Source organism: Dinoponera quadriceps, unplaced genomic scaffold (genome assembly GCF_001313825.1).
Source record: "Dinoponera quadriceps isolate SergipeBrazil2010 unplaced genomic scaffold, ASM131382v1 scaffold163, whole genome shotgun sequence".
NCBI lineage: Eukaryota > Metazoa > Arthropoda > Insecta > Hymenoptera > Formicidae > Dinoponera > Dinoponera quadriceps.
In genome coordinates, this window is record NW_014554384.1 from 769,690 (window position 1) to 783,140 (window position 13,451).

A 13,451-nucleotide genomic window follows, 5' to 3' on the forward strand; every position below is an offset into this window, starting at 1 on the left:
CCCTCCCTCCCTCTCTCTTTCTCTACGCGGATATCTCGCTGACTCTAAGAGATGAATACGAAAATAAGCGGGACGTTCTCTATGATTAAGAAGTCGGCGGCTCATTCGTGAAACTGGCTCCTTCATCTACCTTCGACTGCATTGAACTCGAAAGCGCGCATCGGGCAGAGGAATACGAAGTACCGTTGGAGTTGCGGGCGAACGCGCGTGCGAGCGGAAATTCTGCACGTTTATCTCGTATTCAAAATATATCCGTATTCAGTTCGCATACGAACCGATTCATTTATCCGTCCCGCTGTAATGAAATTTACATTTTATTTTCGGAGCTTAGCTAGGCACCATCGTATCAAATTTTTCGAGAAAACGAAAAAAAATGCTATCATTGGACGGCTAGCAGACACCGGTCACATTTAAAATTTTCCCCCGAGCATAGCGGCATTGCCGGAGTGTGACTCCGATGTACTGCGAAATTTACATTTTATTTGCATTTTTAACGATGTTACCGGAATGTATCCGAATATATCTTTGGGGAAAAAGAAGGGGGGAATAAAAAGTCGAAAAGGTTTGATTACGGTATGGCTCAACGATCGTATTGCAACGAAATCGTATTTCGCATTAAAAGAGATAGAGGAAAAGCGATATCTCTTTCTCTTTCGTTCTCTCTCTCTCTTTCTCGTGGGGTGAACAGCGAACGTTAGCGTTAGGGTCCTCGTGAGGCTTGCCGAAACAGCGTGGAAGACGCCATTACGCATCGAGCTCTCAAAGCAAAGTACGAGGGGTGCGTTTCACGTCGTTGGCATTTCTTAGCGAGAGGGGCAGGCGATAATAAATCGCCACAATTTCGCGGGAAGGAACCCGCGGTGCGGCTTACATACGAAATGGTGCTCCACTTCCCTTCCTGGGCACCTGACAAATACGATACGTAGGTAGCGTTCCTTCGGACGCGACCCGGATACCGGGGGAGGAAGCATGGAGGAGGCATGCGGGAGAGAAACGGAGAACGAGGAAAGGAAACGCGAAGACACAGTCCCTGTTTTCTTCTCTTTCTCCTCCTCCGTTCGAGAAATGAAGGCCGAAAACAGTGGGTTCCGGGGATGATGGGTGTCCCTAATAGAGAAGGATTCCGTTCAATTATGTCTTATGGCGTCATTTTAGCCGCAATTCGCCGCGATTTGCAATGGCCAATAAGATTCGCCCGTGAGAGGGTGGCGGTTTGCAGGAGAAGCGAAACAGGGACGAAGAGCGCGAACGAGCAGGCAGTCGGAGCGATCGAGATTTTGTATGGGCGATTTAAGCGATTTGATCGCTAAATTTCGGAAAGGGCAAAGGGGAATCGCAGAACGAGTAGATTATACACTCAACCGCATGAGTATGAATCGCAGGACTGGCACGATATTATCAGCGAACCGAAAAAAAAGAGATGTGGCGAAATTCTTATCGTACGGGCCGTTTATTTTCGAAGCGACTTGATTTACTTTCCTCTTGTTTTTTTCTTTTTTCTTTACTAGGGCGCGGTTGACACGCGAGAACTTAATAATGCGAGCTTCGGTAAGAACCTCCTCGTCCCTCCGCTCCTCTCACTCCTCTCTCTCTCTCTCCCCGATTTAATCCCCGCTGAAGAAATTAGTCTCTACCAGCGAGTTATCGTAATCTCGGCCTGGAGTTTGATATAGGCTTGGGATTACTCGCCGCATTATCCGCCGGGCAGCTCCAACTTGGAGTTTTCCGACGTTCCAGCGAGTTTGAAAATGACCCGCGGTACGAATAATGTTCAACTTGGACGGTGTCGCGTAAGCCCGCGCGAGAGTTCTTTCTATCGCCCGGTTCGATCGTCGGCGAGGAGATATCGGAGTTTCGTGGTCGAACGAGCGTATCCATAAAGCAAGCCCGGCTTGGGAACACAGTTTCGTCTAATCTTCCCGCATCTCGCTTCATTCCCTTTAGTCTCTTTCCTCTTTACTTCTCTCTCTCTCTCTCTTTCTCTCTCGTTCTCGCTTGCTCTCTCCTTCCCTTTCCGGTTCGCGCGCTCTCAAACCCTCACTCTCTTTGCCTCTGCTTCTTGACGACTTAAGCACCTCAATTTGGTACGTTCGCTTAATCCCCTTCCCGGAGGACTCGAACAGGGGTAACAAAGTAAGAGAAGATGGCGGGAAGATAGAACGGGGCCGACGTCTGACGCCAGCACAGCTGCGTGCTAAGCAAAATGCGAGATGCGGCAAAGTGCAGTTTGCAGTTCCGTTCGTCCCCGATGAAGCCTGTCAGCCGACGGCGTGCAAAAAGCGGCTGACTCGCATCTAAGAAACTTACATCTAATTAACAGTGATTAATTAACGTGCCACGCGTTTCCGCCATAGCTCTGTGCCGCGAGATACCACTGCGACAAGCTTCTCGCATGTCGGATTTTATCCTCGTATCTCGCGTCCGCCCGACATAATGACGATGCGTCGTAACGTCGGTAAAAATCCCTCTCCGTTTCGACGCGATCGGCGATGCCGAATCGTCCGCTCGAAAATAAAACGCAAAGTACTCACCGGAATATTTACAACGACGAAGTCGGAAACGCGCGCACGCATACGCTCGATGCCGAAAGCGCGCGTTCTTCTTTTTTTTCTGTTTTTATTCGGTTAACGTTCCGGAGCAATTTTAATCAGTTCTTTTATTTTGCCTGAAATATGATATTGTTATTTTTAAATTACTTTTTTCGCTTTTATTTTCAGCCTGCGCGCGAGATTTCGTCGGTTATTTGTATTTCGTTTATGTCCCGCGCGGCGAATCATCAATCCGTCGATCGGTCGCGACAACATTTGAAACGTAATTTTTCATTTTCTGCTACACAACAAAATACATACAACGCGATCGAAATTACTGCGTCAGCGTGCAGTAAATGCAGACGGGGACGTTTCTCCTCCCGCGTGTCTTTTTATGCCGCTCCGACAACCTACGGTTATATAGGCACTCGCTCGCGACATCTCCGAAAATTTATGGCAGCATAACTCCGCGAGGGACGGCCGTATAAGCGCGAGACAAAAACGGATTTTGAGTGTTTTGTTTGGCGTGCGAGCTTGTAATCTACGCACAGTTGCCTGTCATCATTCATACACGCGCGTACATTAATGCATTGACTCCGGCAGGCGGACTCTTAGCAGCATTATTGTTGCGTTTAACGGTGATATAAATAACAAATGCGCTTCGTAAATTGTGCATGGTGTTCATATACGTATAAAAAATCAACTTTATCACTGGCACAGTGTATTTCGAGAATTTCGCGGCGGACGCGTGATTCAAATTTATGTCGGGCTGTATTGTTGAAATTATGCAACGGCGAATATTAAAGAATTTTTGCAAATTGTATACAAATAATAACAGAATCTATTCTTCTTCTTCAATTAACACTTAGTACGCCATTTTGCATATATGCAAAGCTATATATTGATATTCAATTTCTCAATTCGTCCTCGTTGGACTTTGAAGTTTAAACGTGCAGGTTTGTACATCTGCAAAGCACGTCGTTCAAATGGTACTTTGGGCGATTTCACCGCTAAATGTCACCGTTGTTCAATGTTTCAGTTTTCTTTATGATTGAGCGTGAGATTAGATCGGGGGTGTTTTTGTTGTATTAATGAGAAAACAATAATATTGCATATATTCATATTGTGTTTGTTTTTATATAATATTTAGAGTTTTCTGTTTACGTAGCGGCGAAATTCGAAACAAGCAAGTTGTGTTTTCGTTGTTTACCTACCCCTTTTTGTTTAAATATGCAAACACTAAATATTTATCAATAAAAGGCGAAATATATAGTAAAAGATGTTTTTATATATTTTTCCAGAATTCCCAAGGTTATAAATAATTATTAAAAAAAAATTGAAATCTCTAGAAAAATATGCACACTGAAGTGTTAATTTCAAGTGATCCTTATTAAAACAAAGCGGAAAAAGAACAAGTAATAATTTGATTCTCGTAGACGAATAATGCCGAACATTCAAGGAAGCTTGATGCCCTCGAAAACAAACGGAAAACAAATGCAAACTGCAAACATGCCTTGTGAAATCTTCAACCGACAGGAGGTATACCGGTGTACTTTGTGCGAAGGACAGCTTTCGGGATACTTTGTACATAGAACAGCTCGCAGAACACGTACTTCTAATGCATGTTCGTATGCCCCCAACACGGAGCGTCGCGTGAAACGTGTGATAATACCTGTCCGTGAATAATTCAGGGATTAGTAACGACGAATACCCAGGTGGCTCAAACGCGAAAGGACTGTAGCGCTGATCGATGCCAAGGAGTAACGGATCGGTATATCTATATACGAGTTTTAGGGCGGCCATTAGAAAGTGATGGCTTGCCAAGAGAGTTCGGACGCCTCGCAACCGCAGCTTCGCGGTTGGCATGGTAAATCAACAAGTTGATATCCGTTACTCGGCCCAACTGAGACCACATCACAGAGTGAGCAGGACAGGATGACGCGGGTAAGAGTGACGGGACGAACAGAGATAGCGGAGGGAGAAAGAGAGAGAGGGGGAGAGAGTCTGAGGTACAGATAATGACTATATGAAACGACAAAATCGTCTTCAAAGTGCATAACCCAGTACATAAACCCGCTCAATATTGCAAACACGTTAAGTCTCAAGACGCATCCGGTGGTATAAGACGCGATTTCTCAGAGAGGAGGAAGGGAGAGAGAGAGAGAGAGTCAGGGGAGAATGTCTCCGAAATATAAATATTATATAACTTGGAATCGCAACGTCGAAAAAGCATCATCCACTGGGAACAAACTCGCTGTAGCAAATTTCAGAAGCAGCTCGGAATTGTTAATAAACTTGGAGACGTTGATATCTCCGGGGGTTTTCATACCCGGTGTGACGCGGTGAGATATTTTAAATTATATACACGCACGCGCGCGCGTAAGCAGGTGGGCGGGCGCGGCGAATCGATATTTAAGTTATACTTAATTCCAAGTTGTCACGATTATCGGAGATATCGTCAAAATCTTTCTAATCCTACACTGGCGGTACGATAATTATTCGCATCACGGTGAAACGTTTTAAATTACGTATTACGTATTACGAGGATCAATACCTTATCCGAGCGCGTTATCAAGAGTGAAATAATTAGCAGCTCTTAACATGACGAGATTATTAATATAACGATCATCCAGATCTATCTCGAAATTAGTTTACGATTATACGAAGCGTACTTGAACTCTTCTGATAAATTTACAGGACAGATTCTATGTTGAAAAATAAGTAAAAAAGTCTTAGTAAACATATATCTGCAAAAGCTTGGTTTTTGAAGTATAGATCTTTTAGAAGATAACAATGATGAAAAATAATGTGTCGCGATAAGCGGGTTAAGAACTGCTAAAACAACATTTCAAGTATATGTCTGCTTACTGATTTATAAAACACGACATTTAAGGAGTAAAATGTATTCTTTTTAACTGAGATTGCGGCAGCTATATCTCAGAAACTAAGCGTTTGAGAGCATATATTTACTAAGACATTTTTATTTATTTTCTCATGTAGAATCTATCCTGTGAGTTTTTTGATGGAATTCAGATATACCCTGTATATCACAGTGGATCTGGAAAAAAAGAAAAATCCGCAAGAGGAACGACAATTTGCGCAAGATAGATCGATAATAACGTTGTTACACGCGAGTCTTGGAATAGGCGATTAGCCGTTAAAAGGCATGTCAGTCTTATATCCCTCATGTGACGTTCATTGCGAATTGAAAGGCCGCGTGAGAAACTGAAGGATGGCGGATATTTAGAGCCTGTCGTAGAGCTTTAGGAACACTTACTGGTGTCGCACGGTCGATGAAGGGGGGGTAGAGAGGGGGAGAGAGAGGGAGAGAAGCAGTCTATAGACCGCTTACGGTCTGTACGCGATAACATATTAATCGATTATGGGCGAGTACATCCGATGAGGCCGTAACGAAAGCTCGGTAACTCGAGTCTACGACCAGCAGTAACATGCCGTGGACCTTTATTGGCCACTAACTTCCTGTCCGGAACAGGTCTGGGTCGACCAGTAATAATCGTTACTACTGGTCCTTCAGGCGGCGACTTAAAAGTCCCGTCGTGTGCTCGCCGACCGGTCAAAGGTACCGGTCTCGTCGTTCGTTACCCCCGTTTTATCGTTTTACCAACTTTGGATTGAATTGCACTCGCCAATTTGGACATTAAGAGGATTACGCGGAGATTGTTATACCGCGCCGGGCGGAATGAAACGAGTCGCGCAATAAACGAGTTACTTATGCTCGCAGCGGCCGGCGAAAAAGTACGATCGGTTTAGGCGCGTCATGCGAAACTTGACGATAACGCGACGGCGTCCTTCCCCCGTTTGACCATCCGGTATCCGTCTCCGCGAGAATTATCTGATTAGAATCGATACTCGCAATCACGGGCGTTACAACATACCGTCCTAAAACTTCTCGGTCCTCGATCTCGGCTCGGCGGCGGGATAAGCGAGTCCGCGATCGATTACCGTATTAAGGAACGCGAAGGGTGCCGATATCGCGCGTCAAGCGGAGCAGAAGCCAATCGAGCCGATAAGTCGTTCCCCCTGCAATCGCGACGTGAAATCGCAACTAGCGCGACGAATCGAGCACGAGAAATTGTGCTGCGAGAGAGAGAGAGAGAGAGAACCGGACGCGGTTATCTAGCCGCGCTGATCGCTGTTTCGGAAACTTAGATTATGGTCGTCTCTCGGCAGAAGACGATTAGGAGCGCTAGATGATGAGAGAGAGAGAGAGAGGCACAAATTGGTTCTCGCGCGGTCTACTTGATTTATTGCTGTTCCAATCGACAGCCGGATCGCTACGTAATACACGCCTAATTACACAGTAAGGCGTTAGTTGATAGTCGTCTTTGTTGCTTCCAAGTGGGAGCCGCGGTATCGGTCTTGATATCGAGGAGATAACCCGCACGATATCCGGTATTGCTGATGTTATCGCGGGGGATGCGCCCCGAGGATTGATTGCATGCATAAATCCCGGCACTCGCGCGGAACTTTCGCGACAGAATTATTAAATGATACGAAGGAACACACCTAATCGTCTTTATTACTTCGAAACTTGGACTATCATCACCTCGGAGGATGGTAAGAGTGATTAAGGTCACGGCGCGGAGGGGGAGAGACGGGAGGGGGAGAGTGCGAAATTAATTCCGGCACCTGCACCACACGCCATCTTGATTTATTGACGCGCTCCAACTGATGATTGCGCCTGTACGTATTGAAATGGCTAATCGATAATCCGGGATAATGATACATCTATAATAATGATAGCCTCCAATGTGGAATTGGAATTCTGCGTTGCGCACCAGCTAGCGCATTAGAATAGAACGGCGCTTAAGTAAATGGAGGATTTGACAAGTGCGTATATAGCGGCCAGTCATTAGGGCCAATTACCGTCAATGCCACGTGACATTAAGAATTGAAACTATTAATCGACGAGCATCGCGTTGCTCTTATGCTACGATTGAAATATCGCTTGTTTTCAACGCGACGAGTTCACTCGGCAACGTGACAACCCAGGTAGAAATTTCAAACGGGGACTGGAAAGGCTTTGCACAATTTTTCCCCACATATATCTATTCTATAAAGGGAAGCCCACGTGAACACTGGACAGAAATACAACGCTCGTACAAATTAGGACATTCTCATTAGCGCTTGCTCACAAATTTCCTTTCAGAATTTACCTTTCTTGGCCATATCTAGGCCCGACGAAGACAGGCTTATTTCGGGATATGCCTATCTAGAACCAGTACAGACTCGAGGCAGGCCCCGATTAATTTCCATCCGGAGGTCGACACGGGTGGTTTTCTATCAGAATTAGATTGCATTTCGTATCGCGATGTGACTGCGTTAAATTGATCACAGTGAACGGATTGTAAATAAGATAATTTCCGACGCGAAATGAGATAACGGCGTTATACGAGCGGCTAGAAGTGGCGAACAGCGTGATTACAATGAAGGAAAATTAATTGCAAGATTTTAACTGAATCCCGACATGAAACGATCCGTTTTACAACGTTGGAACCGCATAAAGGGAGTCGTTATCGTTACCGTCCACGCCTCTCGTAAAAGGAGTCATCAAAGTTCGACGGCGTTAAAAAGCAAACGGCCGTGATATTATCAATTATCGAGCGTAATCGCGAGGAATATGTTTATAATCGACGGCAATTAACCGTGAGATTTCAACGTCGGATTTTCACGCGGGATAATATCCGTGGTCTCGCGCCGACGTCTCAGATCCACGCGCCGCCGTTTGTCGTTATCGCCACGATACTCTCATCGAATGACCCGTCCGCTAACTCGGCAACGTCAGGAACGAGACGACCGTGCGACGCAACAATTGCACAAGGCGACGGTGAAAAATACGATAAACGTCGGGGGGAATTAACCGCAAGATTTTAACGGTGCGCCGCGCGGCAGGACGCGAAGCGACCCGTGGAAGCGAGCGCCACAATGTTAAATTGACGTAGAAGTAACCGTTATCGTTACCGTCGGCGCTGCTCGTAAAACCGGCCATCAAAGTTCGACATTAAAAATAAAATAGTCACTTCGTTCCGCGGCGGCTCTCTCGGTATATCGATCACCCCGAGATTCCGCGTCGTAAATACATCGCGGGAAACAAACAAAAGTTCGCGGAAGTTTTATGTGCCGGCGGGGCGGCGAAGACGGCGGACGAATAGGGTGGTTGCGCGATATCGGCGAGACGACGAAGACGGAGGAGCGCGGAGAGGGTCTAACTCCTATCCATTTACAAGTTTTAAATCGTTCCGCCGGCGTGCCTTTTGAAAGAAACCTTTTACCTTTATTCTCAATGCACGATAAAATTCTGAAACGCGCTCGCCGGCCGCCGCGCGGCTTTTAAACGTTAACACGCGCTCGCTCGTGCTCGGCACAATGGCGGGGTCGCATTATACTCGAGAATCGGAGGGAGAATAAGCGGTATAGGAAGAAACAAGAGGTCGACGAGTGGTGACGAAGGGGCGAGGAGAATGTAGTGGTGTGCGCCGCGGAGCGGAAAGAAGACGGCGGTGAGAACAGAGAGAACACGTCTCTCTCCGTTCTCTCCGCCGTCGTTCTCACCCCATCGCGATTCCTTTGCAAGGATGCGGTAGGATCGCACCAACGGTGGCGCGAGGGGAAGGGAGGGAGGGGAGAAAAATCTCGTTTTGCGTGGTGCGTGTGGTGCACGCTCGCCCGTATTGATGCAATTTCGCCCCATGCGCCTGTACATATTTGTCCGCCGCCGTGTAATACGATCCTAAAATACTGTATGTGCACTTGCGCTCGCGCAACTTTTTAATCGCGTTTAAACGTACGCGTCGTTTGCTTTTTGTTCGGCGTAAATAATTGACCCGGTGGAGATGCGAACGTATGCGCCCCCCTCCCTCCCGAAATCGCCGCGTGGAAATGTGCATTTCGCGCGCGCGTACGTACAACACACATACATACATACGAATTAGCTGTCGTTAAATACTGTGAATATTATTAATCAGCGTGAACCCGACGGCGGCTCTAATCGAACACGGCATCTCTCAGCGATATCCATGGTAATGAGAGGCGCGCGCCGACTATCGGCCCGCCGATCTCGCGTAATATATTCGAGCGACCAGTTCGCGGGATCGTAAATAATCGTTTTTCCCGCCGTGAACGCCTCGCCCGTCCATTCGCGCGGCTTTTATGAAACCGTAAGGTACCCCCCGCGCTCGCTCTGCGCCTCCAGGGTGGAATGACGCGCTGCGATCCTGCGGCGAGGAGGTTGCCGATGGTAATTCCGCGCCGTCGGGGCCGCTTATGGATCGTTTAAGGAGCTCTCGGAGGTCGAAAGGATGAGCCCCGGCCGGAGGGATATCTCGAAGTGTGTTTTTTATTGAAATGAGCGCATCTGGCGTCCGGCGAGGGGTCGGCCAGCTGAGCTCGCATTTTTTCCTCGCCTCGTTCAACCCCACGAGAGGTCGGTCGATCTGTTCCTTGCTTGGTTGGATGGTCGGTTGGTCGGTCGGTCGGCGGGAGCGGTTACGTCCCTTTGTACGTCGACCACGGACGCGAAAATGGAGGTTCGCGGAGAGGCTACGGGTCCGGAGCCGCGGGAATAAATTCTCTTATGAAAATTCGAGTTTGACCGCGTGGGAGGAGGAGGGCTGGCAATTTATCGAGACTCTCGCGTATATCGCTGACCGTGCTTCCACACACACACATACACCCACGCTCGCCCGACCCTGCGGTCATTCTTCGTCGTACTCGACGCCGTGGAAGAAATGAAAGGCTTTTAACGACGAGAAGGACTCCCACGTCGGAACGATTAAGAACACGGAAGACTTGATTTTATTAGGAACATCTCGAGAGAGAGAGAGAGAAAGGCTGCTCACCTCGAAATATTATCCCGCGAATAATCCTCCTCCCCCTCTCGCGAGCGGGGGATGAATCATAACTCCTCGATGTCTCGTAAAGGAGGACGATTTCTTAATATCCCGCGCGACACGCTCGAAAAGACGAACCGCTATCGGAGAATGTCAGCGTGTAGTCCATACCGCTGTCGCGTTCTTCGTGGGGGAGAACCGTCGAAGTGATGGGGCAGGAAGACGGGGTTGGGTAGTTAAATGTTACCGGTGTCAGGACATGGCCTTTGTGTTAGGGGAGTGGCTTGGGCTCCGCGGAGTTAGCTAGACTGGCAGAGTACTATAAATTACATAAATGAAGTAAGCCCCTTCCGCGCGCTCAAACGGACGTCTTGCCAAGTTTATAACTTAATCACTCGTGCTACCCGTAGTAGAGGAGGAGCTTAGGTGGATGAGAGAGGATGCGAGAGACGGAACGGTCGAGAAACGGGGAGCGGGTGCGCGGGGTACGGGCGGGTAGTACGCCGGAGAGACGGATAGAGCGCGGAGGATGTGAGAGAGAAAGAATCCGACGGAGAACGAGCCGAACGATTAATGGTGTCAGCGTTGAATAATTGAATGTGTCGTGCACATATTGTCTCAGCGCCGACGTCTCGGCAAGTTTTCTTCGCGAGGCAACGGTGACGGCAGCAGCGCGCCAGCGGCTCCTTCATCCGGCAATTAAGAAGAACGCGATATCTATATCTTACCGGGAGACTGCAGCTCGATCAATCACGCGACTTTCCTGATTTAAACGGATAGCTGATGAAACTTTTAGATATATATTTGCGCGGACGGACGCCCGATTCGACTTCCGAAACGACGGGGAACCGAGGAAATCGGGCGTTGAATTTTTCACCGCTCGATAACGCATCGATGTAGGACGTTCGTGAGGATATTAAGACCGGGCGATATACTACTGTATACTAGGTGTGGAAAGTTAATTATCCCGGTAATCTTTGATGTTACCGCACTTTGTGGTGACTTCCTGGGCGGAGATGAAGCGGAACCGCGGATTGCCAGCCTACATTCCTCCCGGATGACCAAAGGATGCGTTTAATTACGGGTCAGCTAGCGCAGCTTCGGCAACTGCTTCAGTACGGAAGCACTAACTCCGAGTTATCTTAAGCAACATCGCGCACCAGATTCGTATAACTCGCGTTCGCCGGATATCTCGAGACTGAAATTACTACCTATGAGAGAGAGAGAAAGAGAGAGAGAGAGAGAGAGAGCGAGAACTAGCGACAGAGTGAACGAACGAAAGGGGGAGGAAGGAGTCGACGCAAGGGAAGGGCGAGATTAAAATCGCCCGGAGAGCAATGCAAAGTTTTTAATAACCCTTGATGCTTGATTAAGTTACGACTCTCTTCGCCGGCTCGCTGTCTCTCCTTCCCGCTGTTCGTCTTCGGCTGAAATAAATTTCACGGAGATTTCGCTCAGACCGCGTTCGAGCGGTGCGAGGGAAGAAACGAGACTCGTTTGCTCCGTCAGCTAAATTAATGGAAATCTGGGATGGTTTCTTATTCCCGCGAATATGCAACGAAACCAGGAAGCTCGCGTCCCTGCCAATAGCGGCCTCTCCGATTTAAAACTATGCGGATTCGCTTATTAATGCGGGTCGATCCGCTTGAATGCCAAATACTTCTGGAACTTGTAATGCGATAAATAACTTAGCTCCTTATCGCTCAATGCGGCACGATATGTTAATTGTACGAATCGAGCTATACATTCAAAACCCGTCGCAGTGACCCGTTTTTTTAAATATCGAAGAACGTAAATTGGAAAATTCGCGGAATCGCGAGTTCGACGAGGAAATATATATTACCACGTCCCAAATTGAACCGATCTGTTACTTCGAATATTCACATTTCATCCAATATAGACACTACAAATCACGATTTAACGAGAATCTATGTGCTTCTTTTTTCAGGCTTTGGGTTTGTCACGTTTCAAAGCGAGGATGTCGTCGACAAAGTCTGCGAGATCCATTTCCACGAAATCAACAACAAAATGGTGAGTCGCCTCGGCAGGAAAGTCTATTCGTAGAGCCAAAAGTGCCTCCCTTTACTTTACCTACGTACCCGCAGAGGTTGCATCAAAAGGTATTTGCCTTTCGCTCGCTGTCTGCGAATATGGCGTCGAGCGGAATTAATTTTCCGTATAATCGAGAAGGTCTATCTCTCCGTTATTTGCATTTGACACGCACGCGACGTACACATGCAGAAGCAGTCATACGCGAGAGAAAGAAAGAGAGAGAGAGAGAGAGAGAGACGAAAGAGCTCGCCGTGATAGATATCGCATAGGTTGCTCGCTAAAGAAAGAGATGTTTGCCTTCTACTACGACGGGAAGCTCTTTCGCTCATCGGTCAAGTACTTTCCTTGATGCCACCTCACATCACTAAAAAATCCCCAAGTAAACTCGCCACTGATCCGGCCTCGATAGTCACCTCGAACCCCATCCCCGACATTTGGTTACTTCGTTACACACGCGCTTTCAGCTAAAGATAACGTCCGATGACGCACAGAAGAAGCGAATAACAAGTAACACCCGACATCGCAATGAACCCCTCTATAACTCACTTCTCATCGCGTCTCACCCACGCGTTACTACTTGTTGCCCCGACGATTTGCAACGATCGCTCGTTCACACCCCTCCCTCCGGAATCTCTCGTACCAGCCGGTCGACGCGTAAATCCGTCTCTGTTTCCTCACCTGCACTGTCTGAAATTTCAAGGTCGAGTGCAAGAAGGCACAGCCGAAGGAAGTGATGCTCCCAGCGAATCTGGCGAAGACGCGAGCGGCCAGCAGAGGCGCATACGGTGAGTTGGTGATGGTCGCGACACCCACCCCCACCACCTATCGCTACGCGCCGTATCCCTTGCCGACGGCTGCCGCCGCGGCCGCACATGCAGCCGCCGCGGCCACCGCCGGTCCTCCTCACCACCACTTGCTCGCTCCGATAGTCGCTACCGCCGCGCCAAGCGCAGCCGCTACCTACCAATACGCGGCGAGTGCCGCGGCACCCTCGGCCGCCGCGGCCGCCACCACCGCGGCC

The 13,451-nt window shown here is 48.2% G+C and overlaps 1 protein-coding gene across 3 annotated transcripts in view; it reads left to right on the forward strand.

Annotated features, from left to right (window-relative positions):
- Positions 1-13,451, forward strand: part of LOC106748061 (RNA-binding protein Musashi homolog Rbp6) — a 728,960-nt gene that overhangs the window by 665,813 nt on the left and 49,696 nt on the right. For all 3 annotated transcript variants that reach the window (XM_014626258.1, XM_014626262.1, XM_014626269.1), the window contains 2 exons: positions 12,327-12,409; positions 13,131-13,215. In XM_014626258.1, the coding sequence (XP_014481744.1) occupies positions 12,327-12,409; positions 13,131-13,215 (168 nt within the window). The remainder of the gene's footprint in view (positions 1-12,326; positions 12,410-13,130; positions 13,216-13,451) is intronic.